The sequence below is a fragment of the Podarcis bocagei genome (assembly GCF_964188305.1).
Source record: "Podarcis bocagei genome assembly, chromosome: 1".
In the NCBI taxonomy this organism is placed as follows: Eukaryota; Metazoa; Chordata; class Lepidosauria; order Squamata; family Lacertidae; genus Podarcis; species Podarcis bocagei.
In genome coordinates this window covers 76,626,300-76,647,764 of record NC_138125.1, presented here as the reverse complement: position 1 = coordinate 76,647,764, position 21,465 = coordinate 76,626,300, and the positions used below count along the sequence as shown (strand labels likewise).

General features: G+C 43.0%; 2 protein-coding genes across 9 annotated transcripts in view; both read left to right on the top strand.

Moving 5' to 3' along the window:
- The window catches only part of CD81 (CD81 molecule), a 58,548-nt gene extending 48,666 nt beyond the window's left edge, over positions 1–9,882 (top strand). Inside the window, exons 5-8 of the mRNA XM_081205749.1 lie at positions 969–1,079; positions 1,739–1,831; positions 4,288–4,377; positions 5,344–9,882. Of these exons, the coding sequence (XP_081061875.1) occupies positions 969–1,079; positions 1,739–1,831; positions 4,288–4,377; positions 5,344–5,406 (357 nt within the window). The 3' untranslated portion in view covers positions 5,407–9,882. The remainder of the gene's footprint in view (positions 1–968; positions 1,080–1,738; positions 1,832–4,287; positions 4,378–5,343) is intronic.
- A 5,131-nt stretch (positions 9,883–15,013) lies between these two features.
- On the top strand, positions 15,014–21,013 carry TSSC4 (tumor suppressing subtransferable candidate 4). Of its 8 annotated transcripts, none has more exons than XM_081205373.1 (4): positions 15,015–15,112; positions 17,047–17,157; positions 17,665–17,735; positions 18,956–21,013. In XM_081205373.1, exon 4 carries the CDS (start codon positions 19,042–19,044, stop codon positions 20,074–20,076), a length of 1,035 nt encoding a protein of 344 aa, XP_081061499.1. In that variant the 5' UTR covers positions 15,015–15,112; positions 17,047–17,157; positions 17,665–17,735; positions 18,956–19,041; the 3' UTR covers positions 20,077–21,013. The 8 variants fall into 8 exon arrangements, with proteins under 8 accessions (XP_081061502.1, XP_081061499.1, XP_081061495.1 ...); XM_081205369.1 differs by having other exon boundaries at positions 15,019–15,177; XM_081205372.1 differs by having other exon boundaries at positions 15,026–15,128.
- Positions 21,014–21,465: the final 452 nt, after the last annotated feature.

Genomic DNA, 21,465 nt, shown 5'->3' with positions numbered 1-21,465 from the left:
CTGATTATAGTCATTGTTTGGATTTTTGGCTTTTATCCATTTCCGCAGTCACACAATCAATCATAAAATGAAAAACAAGCCACAGACAAAAAAATGAAAAAGCCACACAAACAAAAATGCAAAAAAATAGCAAAAACAAAGGCACCAAATATCACCTCAGAACACTGCAATCAGAAACAGAAGGCTTTAATTACGATGGAGGGGGTGCTTAAATTTGCTGCTTAAGGGTAAAACGGAAGCAAATAAGCCTTAATTACTATGCGGGGCACTCAAATTTGCTGTGCAACAGGAGAAACTGAAGCTCAGGCTTCTGGGGCAAAGTTCGAAAACCGGAACACCTACTTCTGGGTTTGAAGCGTTCGGGTTCTGAGTTGTTCGGGAATTTCGCTGTTCGAAAACCGAGGTACCACTGTAATATTGTTCACCTGCTTTAGGACCCGTGAGGCTTGCATGAGACTGTTGGTTCAAACTCATGTACTCTTAACTGAAAATTATCCTGACTCAGTTAAGGACTGGGCACGGAGTTCCTCTAGCATTTATTGAGGGCAGAGAGCCTCTCCAGCTTGCAGCACTCCTCTTACTGTTTAACTCCATCTTGCTGGATTGCCTTCTCTTTTCAAGAGTGTGACAGGCCTTTCTGCAAGCCCAGCTCCCTGCTCTGAACTTCGCCTCTGTTCTGGATGACAATGTTAATCTACAAGCTATTTTCAGGTTTTCCTGAGCTCTGTTGGTTGTCTGTCATCTTTTTCCTTTCCTTTTTTCTTTTCTGAGACGGTTTGAATTACTGGGAAGAAGCCGAGGTAATTTGCACTGCCCCTAGCCTGTGGCACCATGTGGTTGAGCTTCTGCCATCACCATACAACTTCAATGTACCTATCTGCCTTAAACAACTGGAAACTTTAGAAAACACATGGTTGGCATTTTTCATTGTGGCTGTATCTTCTTCCCTCTCCCCGTCCCCGTTGCAGATTGCCAAAGACATCACACAGTTCTACGACCAAGCGGTACTCCAAGCAAAGTCAAGTGACGCTGAGAAAGCAAACAAGGCCAAGGCAGTTGTGAAAACCTTCCACGAAACAGTAAGCTGGATGCACAATTTGCTGGAAATCAAACTTGACCTTCCATCCACAGGCATGTAGTTGGCATCGTTGCTGTTCAAAGAAGTGCCCAGAGAGTATATAATTCGGAACACTGCTATTGTCCCTGTAAAGCAAGCCCTCGTTGAATTTAAGAGGCTCTTCCCTCTTGGCCATTCAAGCACATCGGGTGTCCCCAAGAGGGATTGTTGAGACCAGTGAGCAGGATGCAAGAAAGATAGCAGACATTTTAAGTGGCTAAATAAAACCAAAAGGGGTTGACATGGGAACATTATGTGTTCAGGTTTGCCATCTCCCCCCAAATAGGGGAGGGGGGAGGACCAGGAATGGCAAGAACTGAAATTTCGTATGGCAGATCCCATTGTGCTTTTCATTGGAAAGCACCAGTGATATGGTGTGTGGTCTGCTTATAAAGAGAAAAGATAAACCAACACCTGCATGTCTCCATATTATATAATAATAGCTCTTAAATGAGAGGTGGCTACCCCTGCCAAGGTTCAAAGAAGATCGTTGTCTGTTATAAGGTGCCACCTTCCAGCCCATTTTTCAGATTCTTTCCAGACTTCCAGCTCAGACCTTTTCCCTCCTCCTCAGAGATTCCCTGTTAGAATGCTCACTCCAATCCATTTCTCTGCTTACAGCTAAAATGCTGTGGTGGAAGCGCCCTGGAAAGTGCATTGAACATTCTTCAACCTGATCTCTGTAGTCAAAGTGTGACTTCAGCATTTACGCAGGTAAGGAAGTGTTTGTGTGATACACCCATTGTCTTCAGTGAATGGGTCTTTCATGTCTGGCAAGACTTCAGTTGATTGGGAGTGGGGGAGGCGAATAATGCACCATGTTGAGCTTGCAATATGAAGTATAGCTTTAGGGTTGTTTCTGCACTCCTTTCACCCCAGAGCCAGGACTTTCATTTAGCCTAAGGTATACAAATGGATCTGTGTCATGTTTGTTTAAGCGCGTAAGGTAGCTTTCTGTAGTAGAAAGGTTTGAACTGTTTTAAATATCTACAAGAGAGCGGTGCTCACCTTGTTTTGAGGGCCGGGGGGGGGGGTGCTTCGAAAGCAGCCCATGTTCTATACAAATGCTAAAGCTGTCTTTCCCCAAATAAACCTTTATTGCAGCAGAAAGGTCAGAAATGATTTCTCACATTAAGCACTGAACAAGTGACGACCTATGCTGTTTTTTCATAAATGTGATGGGAATCCTCTTCCAACCACTGGAGAGCCGCACTGGTGATTTGCTGGGAACATGCTTCAAGAGTAGTCAAGTTTTGGCTGCATTCCTTTATCTGTCAGAGAGCCATGGTAGTCTTTGACCCTGCTCCTTTGACCAGGTGCCAGTGTAAATCCAGCAATGGTACTGGTTCACTAATACCTAGCTAGGCACCTTCAGGATCTAGGCACCAAGGCACAGTGCCCCATTTTAGTATTTTTAAAATATTGTTCTAATTACAGGTAGGTAGCCGTGTTGGTCTGCCGTAGTCAAAACAAAACAAAATAAAATAATTCCTTCCAGTAGCACCTTAGAGACCAACTAAGTTAGTTATTGGTATGGGCTTTCGTGTGCATGCACACTTCTTCAGATACCATATTGTTATGCAGTGAATTCGTGAATAGTAAGAGTAATTCCTTTAATCTTCCACCAACATACATAGCAGAATATTCCAGAGTGAGGATAAATAAATGTGTACCATAATATTGACAATTCTACCTTTGCAAGGGTAAAAGCTCACTCACCTGATCTTTTGTGAGTGGGCCCTGCTGCATAATACTAATATATATATATATATATAATTTGTCTATAGCGATGTACAGCAATTCCCTTCTTGAACAAAGCCAGAACAGAGAGAGAACTGCAGGAGTCACAAAACTCCTATCCTTGCATGCCCCCACTGATCACCCCTTCTCCAAAGTCCATGCCTTCAGCAAGATGCTTGAAAAGGAAGCCTAAGCACGCAGACCCTCAAAACAACCAGGAAACCTGCACTTTTGGGGTTCCCTTTTTAAACATCTCACCAAATGCATGGGCTTCAAGGAGGCACAGCATGCAGTGTTAGGGGTGCAGCTGGGAAGCATGGCCCCATGTGTTGAAAGTGTGCATAGAATGGGTTGAACATCCCTAATAATATGTGTTTGTTTTGATTAGATGTACATCAGTTAGTGGCTTACTACAGTATTATAGCTACAGGGCAGGTTTTTTGTGTTTTGTTTTTTGACTGCAACAGGTAGGTCGAAAGCTGTTTTGGGAGGCTATTAAATTATTATAGACAGCAGTTTGGGCTTTTGTACAAAGAGCATCAGGAGGTGCCATATTATGCTTAGGCCACACTCATCCTTCTGCTAACCTTGGATTGAGATAGATGAATTGATTGAATGGCCTTAGCTCTGTGTTTAGTGTTCCTGATGGTCACACATAATGGCACAATACTATGCTCACATAACAGGATGTTTACTTGTTACAGCCATTATTGGTATTGAGGCCTGTGCTTTATAGTATGTCCATAAACGATTAGGGGTGATCAGTGAAGTAGCCAAGTTTGGTGATACTGAATTGTTCAGGGTCATTAAAACAAAAAGTGATTGCCAAGAGCTCCAAGCAGATCTCGCCAGACTCAGCAAATGGGCAGCAAAATGGCAAATGCAATTCAATGTAAACAAGTGTAATGCATGTCAGGGCAAAAATAAATAAATCTTAATTTCACATGCAGTCGTACCTTGGTTGTCGAACGGAATCTGTTCCAGAAGTTCGTTCAACTTCGGAAAATGTTCAGCAACCAAGGCGCGACTTCCGACTGGCTGCAGGAGCTTCCTGCACTCAATCGGAAGCCGCAGAAGCCATGTCAGATGTTCGGCTTCCAAAAAAGTTCGCAAACCGGTACACTCACTTCTGGGTTTGCAGAATTCAGGAGCCAAAACGGACGAGTACCAAGGTGTTCAACAACCAAGGTACGACTGTATATGCTCTGAACTGACGGTGACTGACAGTGTGTGGCAGCTGGGGGGAAAGCAAATCCCATGCTAGGGATCGTTAAGAAAGGAATTGAGAATAAAACTGTGGATATCATCATGTCATTATACAAGTCTGTGCTGTGACTGCATCTGATTGACCATTGTGAGGATGCTGGATTAGATGAGCCATTGGCCTCATCCAGAAGACTCATTATGTTACTCTGTTCATTTTACCACAGGATCTAAGCTGTCACAGTAAAATTGATGAGCTGTTCTCTGGAAAACTGTACTTGATTGGCATTGCCGCCATTGTGGTGGCTGTGATCATGGTAAGTGCTGGAGTTGTTGTGGTGGCAGTGGCTGTGGGTTTGTGGAATATGGGATACTCCCAGAAGGCCTGTTGAGGTGCCATCCATGCAACAGCTGTGGGCAGTATGTTTATGGACCTCTAGGTCAGTTTGTCAGTTTAGAATGATTGACAGTTTCTCCTCATTCTCTCCTTGCAGAGCAGGGGCAAGATGCAGCTTTCCCAGAAATGGACTGTGTCTTCCTTAACCTGCAATGCTTTTCTGGATAGCAAGGGAGGAAGAGAAGTTTCTAAGCTACTCTGTTCCCTAAATCAGAGCTGGAGAATGTCCCTTAGCCCTCTACCCTCCCAAAGAAGATGAAGGATCATTTTAAGATTCAAGTCTTCCTATTTTTCTCTCTCTCTCTTCTTTAAAGGCTGTTTCGATTTTGCCCAGTGGAAGCTTAGCTCAGCAGAATATCCTTTCCAATTAGAATTACATTTCAATCACTTTATCAAGAAAATTATCTGATGATGATATAATATGATATGATGACATTATATTATTATTTTAAAGTGCATATAAAATATTTATAAAAACCCACCTTTTCCCATGACGGGACTCAAGAATAAAAATAAGACTGGCTAAAAACCTACCAACTTTTTATCATTCAATGTGAGGGAAAACAGAAGCTCAGAGAAATATGGAGGAGCAGCAGAATTCCACCTAGAACTAAAAAGTTCATTTTGTACTCTTTGCTCATGAAAGCCTCAAAAAAATGCAGACTGGGTTTTAATGTTAACTCTCTCTTTTTTTCCAACTTCAACAGCAACAAAGCAAACTGTCTTAAATTAAAACCCATCTCTGCCTGCATTAGCAGAACTAGTTTTCTCTTCGGCTTCTTGCCAGTCTGAATAGAAGTGGAGGTCTTGCCTACGGTTAACTTAGCCTAGGGACATAGCTTATGTTTGAGTTGGATTCTCTCTAATGTTCTCTCTTGGCCTGCAGATCTTTGAGATGATCCTGAGCATGGTGTTGTGCTGCGGCATCCGAAACAGCTCGGTCTATTGAGAAGCGGGAGGGCAGAGGCGAAGCAATGGTGCCGAAGGGACCCCAAAGTGCCGCTGTCTGACCAGGAGATACTTCCAACAAAAGACAAAGAAAATTATGTATATAAATATTTCAGATATTACCATACAGTACTTATCATTCTTACTTGGAAAGTCTTCTTTTTCTTTAAGGGTGGTGGGAGGGGGAGTTTCTGTATATTTGTGGCGGAGTTAGTTACACATCAGTTTGCGTGGTAAATCATTCCAGTGGTTCCAGGCCTTTATCAAGGAGAGCCTTTCTTTTTCTTCTCTTTCCTCGTCATTCTTCTTGTGCTGCCAACATGGAAAAAGAGGGTATCATGCACAGGTGCCACCCCTTTTATGAGGAATATAGACACTTGGTGCATCCTTATTCTCTGAAAGTGATTTAAAAAAAACCAAAACATACTGAAACCCTTGTTGACACCTAATCCCGGCATGTCCCCCTTAACAATCTCTTATCTTAGTTCATAAGTAATCTTGGACACATTCTCTAAATCTTTTGAGTGTGTAGGGATGCAAGAGTCCCTTGGCATGAAGATGCACTCAGTCCTGCTGTTTTGTTATTAGACAGGTGAGTGTGTCTGTATTTCAGATTGCCACCTTTCCACTGAAGAGTGGAGAGACCTTTTTTTCATAAATTGTCGTAAGTCAAAAGTCCGTTGTGTCTCCCAGAATTCACAAAGTGGCTATGATTGAAGGCCAAATCTCCAAAAGTCCTCATAAAATTTAGAATCGGGAGCATTTTTTAAAAAAAAAACCATTAAAAATATATTAGGTGGATTTTAGATGAAAGAGAGAATTGAATAGGTCTGGTAATGGAATGTTAAAGCTTTCTATATCTCACTGCGAAAACTGAACTTGCACATGTGCTTACATGGTTAATTCTGAATGCAAATGTTGAATGAGGTCTTTTATTTCATAAATGTGCAGTTTTCTAATTATGCCAAAAAGTATCTGTGGAAGGCGATCTCTTAAACAATGGCTAGAAACCTGTTCATTTAAATATATTAGGGGTTTTTTGTTTTTTGTTTTAAGAAGGCACCTATTCTTGTGCCTTTTTAAAACTTGGTAATAGAGTAATAGAGCTGGATAACCAACAAGGTGTGTGTGACCCTGTGAGGAGAAATTGGAAGATGTTTTCCTCTTCAAACACCAGAAGTAAAACCTGAGTGATGGGGCCTAAATACTTTTCAAGCAGAGCTGGTTTCCAGGACTTCACCCTTTCTGACAACACCTGAGCTGCAAACATGAAGCCACGCGTGTTTCTTTTCAGTTGACAACTCAGATAGCTGAGTTTAGGCACCCCCTTCCCTCCCCTCCCCTCCCCCCCATGCTTTTTTTCAAGTTGCAACTTGAAATTTGTTACAGTTGGGGCAAGAAGTCCCACCGACCTCTTCCTTACGACAGAGTGGCCATGTTCACAGGGCTTATTTGTTATTTCGGTAGTTAGTTAATCCTGTGTTATAGAAAACAGTCACAAACAAGCCCTGTGCTATCACCCCACTTAATAGTTTGACTTCTGTTCTGTTTGTTCTTGAAGGAGTAATTTAATCCCGGTTTCCCCCTGCTGATCTTCCCAACTTGCAGTGAATGCCAGGATGCCCTTTAGAACAGCAGGGGACAGCATGAACGAAAGAGAGAGAGGCGCGCACACAATGCTGCAGATATAATCTTCCAACACTAGTTGGAATGCTTTTAGTGCACAGCTAGAAGCACTGCTGGGCTTGAATGGTCCACTCAGCACTAGGTGCAGATCCTTTTTCTGAATTCAGCAATTAGAGCAACCCAGAGGTTCAGTGCAAATCCAGCCTTGCGTTAAGCAAGGCAGGTCAGAAAACAGGATGAAAGGGAATGTTTGGTCAAGGTTCTCACCCAGCCGCCACCCTTTTCCCCCTATGGCGCCCTAAGGAAGCAATGCCTCTGAGTCTTGAAAGATGCAGTTGAGGGGAATGGTTGAGATCTTTTAGCCTTAGAAATAGCCTTAAAGCAACACTGCCCTGAATGTCAAACTTTGCATGCACTGGAAACAGAAATTGAACCTTACCACCCATCCCACCCATCCTTCACAGGTTTTGGGGTCACGTGTTCCAGTATAATAGGCTCTGTCTGCAACTTCTAGGTATCAATTGTGCATGTACATTTATTTACATATAATATATATGCGCGCATTGGGGTTACCAGCGTACAGAATGGATGTTTGTAACTCACTGCCTTTTGTTGAGTGTCCTTGAGAAATGTATATAAATACACCTCTAAGCAGTTTGCTTTTTCTATACCATAAGTTTGATACTGTTCAGCATTCAGTTTACAATGTGCGAGCAGCCATAACTCTGTGTTGGAAGATTCGCTGACCTGTCCTCCAAGAACTGAACATGGATCAAGCCCATTTGGGGGAGGAAATGTTTGCTTTAGGCACAGGTCATGTTGCAATACCGTGTCTGTGGAAGGTGGGTGCAGGAGATTATTGAGGATCATGCTGCCATTGAAGTGCGACAGCAGGACAAGAGGGAGGAATAAGTTTTCCAGAGCATGCTTTGTGGGTAAGGCACAAACTACATGTTACATGCAAGTGCATTCAACAATGCTTTGACACTGTAATATAAAGCAGCTTCAGGAGGGTGTGATCTTAAGTGGAGTGGTAGAAAGGACAGAAGTGCTTTACAAGGATAAGTACACATCTGGAATCCCATGAACACCTGAAAGCCAAAAAGGGGGTGGGCAGTGGACAATGTACCATAGTCTGAAGATTGTGTTTTACAACTGTTTCTGGATTGTATTTCTACAGACCACAGGTAGGGAATCTTACAACAGAGTGTTCTCCCAAATTTTAAAACAATAATGAAAATTGTTTTTTGCATACAAAAAGCCTGATGTTGGGAAGAGGGTTCTATATTAGGCTTCTCCCCAGCATGGTGGTAGTTCTGTATGTAGAGCTTATTTCTTTCTACGACAGAGTGCTGTCTGAAATGGTACAGTCCTCAATAAGTTTGTATCACATAATTTGCTGTTTCTGCAAAACGATAGACGTATGGCCACTTTTCAGTGCCAGGCAAAGCAGGATATGTTCTTGTTTCCCTTTTCCTGTCTGCAATGCACTGAGGGACTAGCAAGAGAGGGACGAGGGTAGCTGCAGCATTCCAAGGTAGGCTTAAAATAACCCCCGTGGCGTTGATTGGGGTTTGCTTTAAGTAGAGACTGGTGGTGTGGAGAACCTCGCCTCCAATATGGCTCTAGTATTTAAAAGGTGGAGACCCAGGCAAGAGAAGCCCATTCCTAATGTGAGGTGAAAGAGAGCTGACATGTAGATGCTCCTGTGCAAAGCATTGTACTGTTACATCTGACAACATATTCGGACAATGCTATGTGAAGAGTTGTTCTCCCAACGATTTTTGTGGCTGGATCTGAGAAGCCTCTTGATTGGTTGTAGTTCCCCAGAGAACATCAATTGACTGGGTTAGGTTTGGGAGTATGGATGTGTCCAAAACATTAATTTTTGATGGTTGCTGTTTCTTGGAAGATCATATGGCAAATAACACTCTCTTCTAAGCCAAAAGAGGAGGATAACATTCCCCCTTTCTCTTTGCTGGATTTGTTTGAATTAAACAGGGCCATGATGGAGACCATAGGGAAAGGCCAAACAGAACTGCTGGCCACATTGTGCTGAATGCTTGGGTTTCTTTTTTTATACTGTGGAGCATGCCACAAGCTATACGTGTGTTAACTACTATTTTTTTCCTCTCTGCCTTCTTTGTCACTTTTGAAATTTTTTAATAAACATTTTCTCCTGGTGTGTACTGTGTGATGAAGCCCTATGTTCCTTACAGCCAGTAAGTAAATTGTGACATCAGAATGTTTCGCCCATCTTGTCTCCATAGCATTGGCAAAACCAGCCATGGGAATGGGGAACAAATGGGGGCTGGCGAAGAAGCCAAGGGAAGAGTGACCTTGCCCTTACCAACTGCAGGGCTTATTGGCCAGTTGAATCTTACTCTGTTTAGAAGAAAGCCATGAGGAAACTCGCAGTTCCAAAATGGGGCTTAATTGAGGGGGATAAAATCAGCTTCTGATATGCAGCATCAACTATCCCAAAACTATCTGTTTCCCATTTAGGCCAACAGAACAGGCAGTGGTCAGTCCAAAGGGCTTGCTGCCATTGTCCAGCCCTGCTACAGGTTGCAGCAAACCCAAGAACAAGAGAATGCATGCAAGCTTTGCCTCTTGTTGGTTACAACCAACAGCCTGGCCTTTGCACTTAGTTGCCTCTAGAAATGTGGAACAAGGGATACATGGGGGAGAATGACAGCCCCTCCCCAGCTCAACCCCTTGGCTGTGCTTCTGCCCAGAAATCATGTCCACTTGCTGTTGTCTTGCTTGTTTATCTGAATGTTAAAATAATCTGTCGAAATAACTTTTTAAAAAAATGATATATGAAAACAATTAAACAGCAGAAACGCCAGCGGTGTACTGTCAGATTTATTCCTTCCCTAACACCATGGAACGATTGTGCTAACTCTGGATTTGTGGATAGCATCCAGCTTGGGTGAATTCCGTTTCCTTAATACTTCCTTTCATGGGTTTTTTTCTTTTCTTTTCCTGTTTAAAAGCAATAGTCACTTCCTGTACCCAAAAATATATATAGGAGACGCTGTTGCTGTTTAAAAAGCTGGTGTGCTTCATCCTGCCATTGTGCAAGGTGACTTGTCTTATCTCTTGTATCAGAAAGCTCAGTAGGGGTATATGTCATTCAAGCGGCCTTCTCTTCTCGTAAGAGCAAAAATTATCGACTTTGCATAAAAGAGAGCAAGTGTTAAAGATTGGGGTGCAACGGAATAGTTGTTAGTAGCTACACTTGTGGGTGGTGAATGCTCATTTGGTGGCCAGCTTCAGAAGTCTTGAGTAATCTTCTTCCAGCACTTTGCAAAGCTAGTCCCTCAAAAAAAATCTTAACACTGGTTCAGCTATTTATATATATATATATATATATATATATATATATATATATATATATATATAGTATAACTGCCTAGCACTACCCAATACACACTTAAAAAACAAAAGATACATTTCGAGTATTCAAACATATTCTCCTTCACTCCCACCTTTACTCAGTGGTCAGTGCTGGGTATGCAGAGTCCTTTCAAAAAGACTGGCAAGTTATCGGCTGTTTGGGGAGAACAAATTCAGACACCCGCCCCCTTTCCTGCCATGCAAACTGATCAGAGATTTTAAGCTTTTTAGAAAAGGCTCCGCTCACTGCTTTTCAATCTGCTTCACAGAAAGGCAGGGAATTTGTGTGGGTGGTTCACAGGCTATGTGTGTGCACATGTGTTGCACACGAAGATACTGGTTCTAGTTCAAAAGAAAAGCTGTCAATGTGCTGCGAAGTGAAATTCAGAAGAATAAAGCTTTGTGACTTGGGTATGCAGGGGGCAGACAGGTGAAACTTAAAAGTGGTGTCACACACTGTAACCAGTCATATGGTTTTTGACATCTCTACAGCAGATGAGACATCATACAGTGCTTTTTTCAATTCATATCAGAAAGGAGTGGGCTACCATTGAAATAGGTGTGTGTGTGTGTGTGTGTTAGGTCATGAATCAGCACTCGAGAAAGGAAAAGAGTGGAACATTAACAGTAAGGGGGGAGCCTTGGTTTAGGATAAGCATCATCTGGATTCTCTGAAAGAATGTTGCAAACTCCTGTGCAAATTTAGTTCTGAGAAAATATGCACAGCGGTAGCCTGCAACAAGCCTAAGGGCACTTCTACACTAACCTTTTCCTCTTGAAACCATTGGTTTGCAGCACAGAGTTCCATTAACAATCAGGGATGGTTTGAACAGGGGTTGTGCCCTGAAGGCCGGTGTATAGCCGGCAACACAGAGGTACAGATTGTAACACTGTACAATCTGTAACACTGATTGTAGCCTTGTAACACTGGTTCAAATGGATGGAATTAATGAGTGAAAAGCAAACCCATTGCAAATCGCTTAGGTGCCCCATTCCAGGAATCTCCATCGCAAATCTGTGTAAGCCGTACTTTCTTATCTGGCACAATAGCAAACCTAAAAGTGGGCTCAGTCTAATGAGTCCATGTGTACTGATAAAAAATACTGCTGTTCCCATCCTATTTTGCCCTCCAGGCCTCTGTGGTATATTATTCAGTGCTTCGTGCTGCTCAGCCGAGCTACTTTTCTGCACCTGGGAACTTGAATACTGTGCTCCTGTGTCCCAATAAAGAAAGAGATTCCATGTCCTAAGTTACAGGAAATTGTCCGAGAAGAGGCAGGCTCATTTCCCCACCCCCTCATCCAGCTACTCAAACTAGAGCAGAGGGCTGCATTTGGCTCTGGCCATATGCTGCAGAATGCTAATGGTTAAGCCAGCCCATCTTGGCTGGGAGGGCTTTGGGCTAACACATCTGGGGGTTTTGTGGTCTGGCAAAAAAAGAAGGGTGATTGGTCCCAAGGGATATAGTTCCTCTTGTTTTGACCATTCTTCCTCAGCAGCATTCAGTGTGTTGCATTTTGCTTTGCCTCAGCTGCTTCAACACACTGTTTGGAGGAAATAGCTTAACCATCTGCTCATCTCCCAACGTCTCCAACTTGCTCTTTTTTGGGGGGTAAACTAGAAAACTAGAAATTTTGCTCATCTTATCAGCAAAGTCACCAAAAAAACACACTGCAGATCTCGAAATCCGTTGCTACCGCCTCGGTCTCTCAGGACAAGGTGTTTTGACTAGTTCCTCAGGCCCTGATAAGGAAGGAGCATTGGCAAAGAGGGAGTAAATGTAAAATGCGAAGAAGAACAAGACGCTTAAGCCGTTCAGACTGCCCTTCTTGCCTGCAGATCTCAGCACCTGCCATTGAAGTGCATTTCTCTGCCTTTAACAGCTACATAGTAGGAAGACAGTTAGTCTGTTCTACATCCTGTAGAAGGATGTCATTATCATCACTGCCAGACTTTCTGTTCCTCTGTGGGTGGGTGCTTTTAAGGTTAATGGCATGCAAAACTCACAGAGGTTCCTACCGAACCCCCACCTCCACCTCTCCATCCAGGCAAGTGGGAGACATTATCATATTCCAACCACACAAAAGCACTTGAGGAGGGCAGACATGGGGAAGGGCATGGCCTGGAGGGAATCCTGGGGGCCAGAAAGAAAGGTCTGGGGGGCCACATGTGCCCCATCCTAAAGGGTCTCCATAGCATTGTGATGCCATAACCAAGACCTGTGCACCTTCGCTGAAACCTAGTGCCATCTCCCACCAGCACTTTTCTTCCTGTCCCATGGCCATAATTTGTTGGGGTCAAATAAGGCTGTGCTTTTCCCAGTCCAGACAGATGCGTGTTAGGAGTTTGTGTCTTCATTGCTTCTGTATGCAGGGGGGGGGGCACTATATCTTGAAAGAATGGGAGAAATGATTCACATCCACCAAGCTCAAAAGTGTTTTATTCAAGAAACTGCACCTTATGTCCCCAAACTGCTGCTCTATGAACGTCTATTATATCACCATACATAAACTTTTGATTTTCAGTATGTTGTGCATGGAAGTATTAAATGGACCTTAGTCTGGGCAAATCCTACAGTACTGCTTTAAAAACAACAACCAACCCTCCCTTTTAAAGGAAGATGAGAAAATTTTAATTCTCATCATGTCTGTTGTTACTGCTGGCTGTATCTGGGACAAAAATGGCTCACTCTACATAAATTACTGTAATTAGCAATCCTCCATAAATTGAAACTGATGTTACAAATGAAAGGCAGCAGTTTGTATTACAGATGGCTTCTCTGTTTTTTCAAGACTGTCCTTGGGACCACAATTATAACTTAAACTTGAAGGCATGTAATCTTACAGGGGCCTTGTTGGTTTCCTTTGATCTTCTACAACCCATCTAAAACGGGTAGGCAACCTAAGGCCTGTAGGCCAATCGCCTTCTCAATCCGGCCCACAGACAGTCCGGGAATCAGCGTGTTTTCACATGAGTAGAATGTGTGCTTTTATTTAAAATGCATCTCTGAGTTATTTGTGGGGCATAGGAATTCGTCCACACACCCTCCAAAAAAATATAGTCCAGCCCACCACATGGTTTGAGGGACGGTGGACCGGCCCATGGCTGAAAAAGGTTGCTGACCCCTGATCTAAAATACGTCCAGGACAAATGTGTGCATTTGCCAAGTCCACACCATACATTTAAAGCACATTCCAAAGAATTCTGGAACGCCAACGCCCCCGCAAAAAATAATAATCCTGGGAGCTGTAGTTTGTTGAGGTGCTGGCAACTGTAGCTCTGTGAGGGGAAATCTACAGTTGGCAGGATGTGTTAAATGTGCCCTAAATGCATGATGTGGGTGTGATTCCCCTCCCCCTGTTTAAAACAGTGTAGAGTACAAACCCTCCCATTTTTAACACTTGAATATTTGCATCAGAACATAGGAAATATGGTGGCCATGTGTTTTACTTTACAGAAGACATTCTTCTATTGGGAGGGCCATCAGAGGGCAGGCCTCTGTTTGAAGATGTCATCTATTTGAAAGGCTATCCAATCCAAGTCTTGTATAAAGATAATCATAAGAAAGGAGAGCAGCTAATTAAACAGGTGCACAGGTCAGGTTATGCGATCAAAGTCTTTCCCATCTCTGTGAGTTGCTTTCTATATCTAGTTTAATTATAGTAATTAGTACACTTAATTTATTGCCTTCAAGGGCTCAGCATACACATGGCACAAGTTTCCTGTGAAATCATTTCCATGCTACACAGCTTTGCCGATACAGTACAACCTTCTGCAAAGATTTCTGCACCCGGGGAAGTGTGAGGGAGGAGTGTCGAATACCTGCATGGGCGTAGCCAATGGGGGGGCTCCCCCTCCCAAATCAATAAAACTGCATAGGTAACTGAGGTTCTGCGCCCCGCCCCCCACAAAAGGCTTGCCCCCTTAACAAAAATCCTGGCTACGCCCATGAAAACCAGGTATATACACCTCGGCAATCGTTACCTGGCCTGGAAGAAATCTTAACGGCTTTTAAGTCGTATTGTTAGTTATTGGGCAGGTGTGCAAATCGTGTGCATAAGCAAACAAAGAAAACGTGATTGAGATGCAAGCAGACACGAGAGTTGCGACGTGGGATGCGCAGGCAGATATTGCAAAATCGCTCGTGTTGAGTCCTGGATTTCTAATTGCAAATGATAACAAATATATCCCTCAGGTAGCAATGAGAGGCACGTCCAGCTCAGTCGTCCAGCCCCCACCTCCTCAAAAAGTGCCTGCCCCCTCCGCTCAACTTGCTAGCTTGCAACTGTCAGAGACGCCAACTCAGAAGCAAGCGGGATTACGACCGCAGCCTTAGAACTCTTCTAATGTTTTCCTAACTCTACGGACCATGGAGGCGCCCACTTCACGCCAGAAATACCCCTCTCCCCGCCGCCGCCAGTCGACGACGATAATAATAAAGAAAGCACTACAGTTCCCAGAATGCATCGGGAAGGGAGGCTACGAGGAGGACGAGGCTAGTCACTGGGCCGCGTTTTAGGCGAGATGCCTTCTGGGATATGTAGTTCACCCGAGGGCGGCTAGCGTAGGGTTCTACAGCGACCCGCCAGGCGATAAAGACTCCATGTCCCGGCGTGCGCAGGGAGGACGGCGCGGAATACGGCAGGCCGTGGCTGGAATTAGGCACAGCGGCGCCGCGGGTGAGGAGAAACGGAGGTGGGCTCTGCTCCCGGGGGAAGAAGTTGATGCGTTTGGCGGGACGGAGGTAGGAAGGTCGACGGCGGGGAGGAGTTTTGAGGGCGGGAGAGACGCGCTGCTGTTTCTTTCCCCATCGCAAGTGCTGCTCATTCCACGCGGGAGGGAGAGGACTGGCGTGGGGGTGTCTAACGGCCCCGAAGACCCATCATATTGTTTCCCAAACTGACCACGGGGAGCCCCACTCGCTAATGGGCCTGTATCTGTTCCCTGGTTGCATTTATACCCTTCCCCACACGCGCCTTTTCATTTCACCCCCCACAACAACCCTGTGGGTTAGGCCGGAGAGGAAGTGGGCGGCCCAAGGTCACCCGGGGAGCCCCGTGACCGAGTGGGGGGGAATTCGAACCCAGTTCCCTCGTCTGTGACCATTACACACCACCCAACCAACCTGGTCGTCAGAGGTACGAGGCCTCTGGAGAACAGGGCCGTTTATGGTTAATTGTCATTTTCCTCGATGAACTGCTTTGCTCTGCGCCGAAAGCCATGTAAACTAGCAGTCTTCGGCCTTTTCTTTCTTTGGATAATTTTTTATTAGAATTTAAAAAGAGAGGTGCAAACATTATTATATCTTTTTTTAATCCAAACTACAACGTTAATCTAGATAAAATCACAGATCCAGAGGAAAAGGAAGAGAGAGAAAGAAAGAAGTAGAGAGATAGAAGAAGGATTCTAAGATTTTTTAAAAGTTAAAGAAACTAAAGAACTCCCAATTCTTCATCTGTCAGCCATATACGGGGTGAGTCCTTTAAAAGAGGCCCTGTGGATACAGAGTGCACATGTTCCACAGGGCCTCTTTTCTCTGATTAGACATGTCCATTTTGCCATCCCAGCTAAGTTCAATAATTTTAAACCATACTTGCCAAATAATGAATTTGGAGACTCGGTTCTATTCTCTTTTTAAACATGTGGGTGGTGGTAATAATTCTATTGTGAGCCACCTTAGATGCGGCTTCGACATGGGTTCTGACTGCTCCTGCTTGAAGACCCAAGATATAAATCAGTGATGATTGCTATACAGAGCTTTGGCTCAGTGGAATAGCACCTGCATTTTCATACAGAAGGGCCCAGGTTCAACACTTGACACCTCCTGGTAGTGCTGGGAGAGAACCCTGTCTGAAATCCTGAACAGTTACTGCCAGTCAGTGTAGACAGTACTGAGCTTATATGGACCAATGGACTCAGTATGACAACTTCCTTTTTCTGTTTTTTATGGCAGCACATTTCGTAAGTTAACTATTCTCTGTACAAAGATGTGCATTTCTCTTTTTGGCCTTCTTTGAATCTACTACCCATCAATTTCACTGGGTCACTAAGTGGGAGAGATTTCTTTCAGTTTAGCCTCCCCTGGGTTTCTACCCTCACCCTAAGACTGAGCTGCACACATGAGTCTGCGCTTGCCTTGGTTTTATAGCCTCTCCTACCCAAGTATTGGGGCGAGACATAGCAACTCTAGATGAAAGCACCTGAAAACATCAATAGCCCTGATATTTTGCATTTATATTGCACTTTGGAGTGTTCAAAGCAGTTACAGATTTCTCATAACAGCCTTATAACATCTTTGGTCCTGTTCACAATAACTCAGTTAATATAGTTTTAACTTGCTCTTGTTTTGCATCCCTTGAAATTTATAAGTCGTTTGCTAATGCTCAGGGCAGGCTGACTGATATGTTTGGATTGAGAAAAAGTAATTTCTCCATAGCTCATGTTGATTAGAGATGAGAGACTTGGGGAGGCGGGAATTGCCTCCTTTGTAACAAGTTACTTTCTTGACTTTATTTTCTGAAGCTTTTTCTTCTATCATATAACTCTCTGTAGGCTAGAGTGCGGGGGAGCTGTTTATTTATTTATTTATTTATTTATTTTGGCTTTCCCACAGTTCAAATAACAGGGATCAAGATAGTATGGAAGATTCTGAAGGGGACTTGTCTATTCTGAGAGAAGCCATCCTGTTTGAATTGCATCCTAATCAGATCATTGCAAAGAACCTGTGAGTCTTTTCTTTCTGGAAATTATTTTTTCATTTTTCTATTTACTGCCAGTAAGAAACAGCCAAAACCTCCCTTTAGGGGGCAAAACAAACCAACCAGAATCCACATAATGTAGATATGTTTGGGGACATTTAAATTTGGCCCATTGGCTGTTAAATTAATGTAAGTTAGATTTGGTTCTGTTCTTCTGATACACCACACATGACTTTTGGATAACAGGGTTGCTTATTTTAGTTGATGTGACAATTTAAATGTTCTTGCACATCTTACACATCTATGTAAGTTGCACATTGAAGTCCACTACCTGAATAGCTGTCTTTATGACCATATAAAATATGCAAAGATTCTGCTTTCCAGCCTTAAGAGAGGATTATTTGCAGATATTATTGTTAGTACAAGGCTAGAGGCCACACCTACCCAAACAGCAAGTACTATTAATGTACTATGAAATTTCAGCTCCACTTTATTTATTTGCGCTGATGATATGTCCAACCTCTTACTGCCAGGGTACAACATCTGAGAACCTTGGTGGCTTTAACTGACCCAGAGGATGGAATACTGTTTCAGACTCCAGATGGTGAGTGGCTAGTAGATTTATCCATGCCTGTTTACCGTCACCATAAAAGAACTTTCTTCCTGTACAATTCTTCCCTTTTAGGGAATTGGTCACTGGAGACTAAGGAAAATGCTATTAAGGGCCACTGAATGAGCCTAGCACATGAATGGGTTGATGGGGGTGGGGATGTCAGACTCGAGAGATAGAGCATGATAAATATATGATAAAACTCTGGTGTTTGACATGCACACAAAGGTACCATAGAAAATTCAATGAATCTGGAGCATCTAGTCCCTTTGTCATTTTTGTAAGGCATTTTAGGAACATGTAAGAACAAAATATTGTTCTTGCTATATTCCAGAGTTGGATAGAAGTTTGACAGTACCACATCAATGCAGATAGCAATAAAAAGAAACTACTGAGTTACAAACCCAGTAGAAGGAATTCACTTTTTACAAAAGGAGAAAATGCCACTGTCCTACTAAATAAGGTTTTAGTTTTCAAATGAGAAGCAAAATCTTGCGCAACTATTCAGGGGCAGCGAAAATTTAGTACTACCAGACTCAAAATTGTATGTCACAGATTTTGTTAATTTGTAAGTATTAGCCTAGAAGAGATCACATTTCTCTGTCTTATGCAAGTGTTTCTTCCTTGCCTCATTTAAGACAGCTGATCTTTAGTGCCAGAAGACACTTTTGGCAGGAAGCTACTGATGGATCATCTAATTTTTGCAAAATTATCAGTTAAAACTAGCGTTATATTCTGTAAATCTATGTTCTGGCCTACTATATGGAAAATTGCTCAACTGGCAATTTCTGAAAGTATATTATTACCTGTGCTATGTGGATGAGGATACGCTGGTAGATTTAGTTAAACAATGAGTGAATGACAGAAATGGTTGTTTGTCTGTAGCGTCCCATAAACGTAAAAGTGTTTTGACCTATTCAGGACTACAGGACTACAGAATTTATTTTAGAGAATTTACTAATTGGCAGTGCTTAACACATTACAGTGTGGCTGGTTTATAAAAAACCAAAAGCAACTCCAGAACTGTTTATCTGAGGCAGTAGCTGAGATGGGCTTCTCCTGCTAATCCTTTTCTCCCTCCACCCCTTCTTTTGTATTGGATTTTTGTTTTTAGAGTTCTTGAAGTACATGAAGGGCAGGTGTCATGGTATGGTTTCCTTTTCACAGTTGAACTTCACTGGGTTTTTTCTGTTTTTGTTTCATTTTTGTTCCAGGCTTTAAACTCCCCGGGCAGCTGGAAAACTTAATTGGCTGCAGCAAGGTCTAAGCCAAATTAGTATAAGCAAGCAACTGCCCAAATATGGGTGATGAAGGTGCAGGTGAACCCTTCATGGGTATAGTGGCTGGCGGGGCCGCCGATTACGAGGGTGTCCTTCCTTCAGACACAATTTCTCTGAGTGATTCAGATTCAGATGACTTTGGGTTTCCTGGCGATGCTGAAGTTGATACTGTATCTCCTGAGGAATCCCTTCCTTCAGATGATGTGGGTAGTAGATCAGATGAAAGCGGTGACCCTTTACACAGCAACCAAAAATCACCTGTGCAGCCGTTTCACCTGAAAGGCATGAGTTCAAGCTTTTCCCAGCGCAGCCAGAGCATTTTTGACTGTCTGGAAGGGGCAGCCAAACGAGCAGTGCCCTCAATGGCTGAAGATAATGTGATTGATGGAAGATTTAAGCGGCCTCTGCCTCCACCCAACATTTCAAGCAAGATTGCTGCAGAAAGCATTGGAAGACACAGCAAGCCACCACCAGCTCCTAAAAGTTCTCCAGCAGTTCCTGATTATGTTGCGCACCCAGAACGCTGGACCAAGTACAGCTTGGATGATGTTTCAGAGTCCAGTGATAAGACCAACAGATCAATTGCCATGGAGTTTCTGGAGGGCATGAAGAAGACTAGAGGGGAAGAGAGGTCAGCCTCTCCTGAAAGCTACACCCCATCCTTCAATCAGGATCCCTCCAGTTCTGGTGCTGGAAGGATTGTCTTTACCAAACCCACAAAAGCAGGCTCAGATAGGAAAAGAGCTGCCGCCAAGGAGGATGAAGAAGACAAGCTTAGTGATGCAAACAAAGAACCCAAAGAGAACCCTCCAAAGAAGCCTAAGACCCAGAACAAGGAGGAGGGTGTACTAGACCCTTTAGATATAAAGGAAGCAGAGGATTGGAAACAACCAAAACTGGAGGAGTTAAGTGTTCAAAGAGGATCTGGTGTAGATTCTTCTCAGGCAGATGAAGAGACAGTGGTGGGAACCATGGGATTCCATGGTAGCAAGAAAAGGAATAGAAAGCATTTCCGACCCAAAGCCAGCAATGATGAAGAGGAGGAAGAGTCCTAAAGCTGGATAAATTATAGTGTTTTTAAAGAAGTGTTTCCCTAAAATTATTTTCTTCATTGTTTGCATGAGTTTTGGCTACTTGCTTGCTTTGTTTAGCATACTTGGAGCTGTGACTTAGATATATTTTAGCGTTCCATTTACCGATTCCATGATGTCCCTCTGTATTGTAGTATCAAAACTAGGCAAAATTTTAGTTTGCAGTGGTGCAGAAATGTCTACAAATACTTTGCCTGTAAAGGAACATCTGGTTGTTGTTGTTTTTCACTTTTGGAACAAATCTTACAACTGCATACCTGCATACTCCTCCAGATTTTGTTGAGCTACTGTTTTGCTTAGCACTTTGTGTAAAATCTTTTGACTAGTATCCCATCTCTGAGTACTGGCAAAACATGCCATGTGAATGAAGCCCAAGATGCATCCAAATATACTTGCTTGATCAAACAAAGGTTTAGTACAAGCCCATACCTCTCCACACTGCCAATGAAAATAAAAGCACAGTAAGTAACAAGCCATATGCTGTAGAAGGACTGAAAATGGGAAGTGTCTACATGCTGTAAAATGCAGCATGGATGTTCCCTTGTTTCTATATAGCATGGTGCTTGATAGCAACAAATTAGGATCATGGAAGCAAAGCTTGCAGGGAACATGCACACATTTTTTAAAAGCTAGAAAAGACAGAGCCAACGACCAGAATAAGACTTCATTGGATTATGAAATATGAAGAACGATCTCAGCACTGAATATCCACTACTTCCGTCCTTTGCAACTGTGATGCTTCCATCTGCATATCCAAGAGCTGCTCCCTAAAGTAAAGTGATTTCATAACAAATTAACTGGATTTGTTTGGGAATTAAAGGACTTAAAACGGACTCTTTAACAGACCTACTATGTGATCCTTTTCATATTATCCTTGGTGTCAATAAAAATTTTAATTGCTGCTTTTTTTGTCCAAAGGTATGTGTGTTAGCGACTGGTGATGCTTGTCAAGACTTGACAGGTATATTTTCCCCACCCAACCCTACCTTCTCCCTCCAGCAACAGCTCTCTTCCACCCTGTTATCTCTGTCCATTCATCCACAAGCTGCTTCAACCTATTACGATCTGTAGCAGCAGTTATTAATCTGTTCTTTGGTGGTTGTAGTGGAATCAAATTGGTTAGGCTCACCTTGGGATGCTGTGACGGAAAAAGAGCTTTTCCTATCTCTCATTGTTTTGCGCCCCTGACAAATTTTCCCCACTCTTGACTGCTGGTTCAGACACAGGAGTATCTGATAAGGAGGAGAAAGGTAGCCATTTAAATTGCACAAAACCACATTAAGGCCATCACGCAATCACTTAATGAAAATATGTTTGTTTTTAAAAATCACATATATACCGTATTTTTTGCAC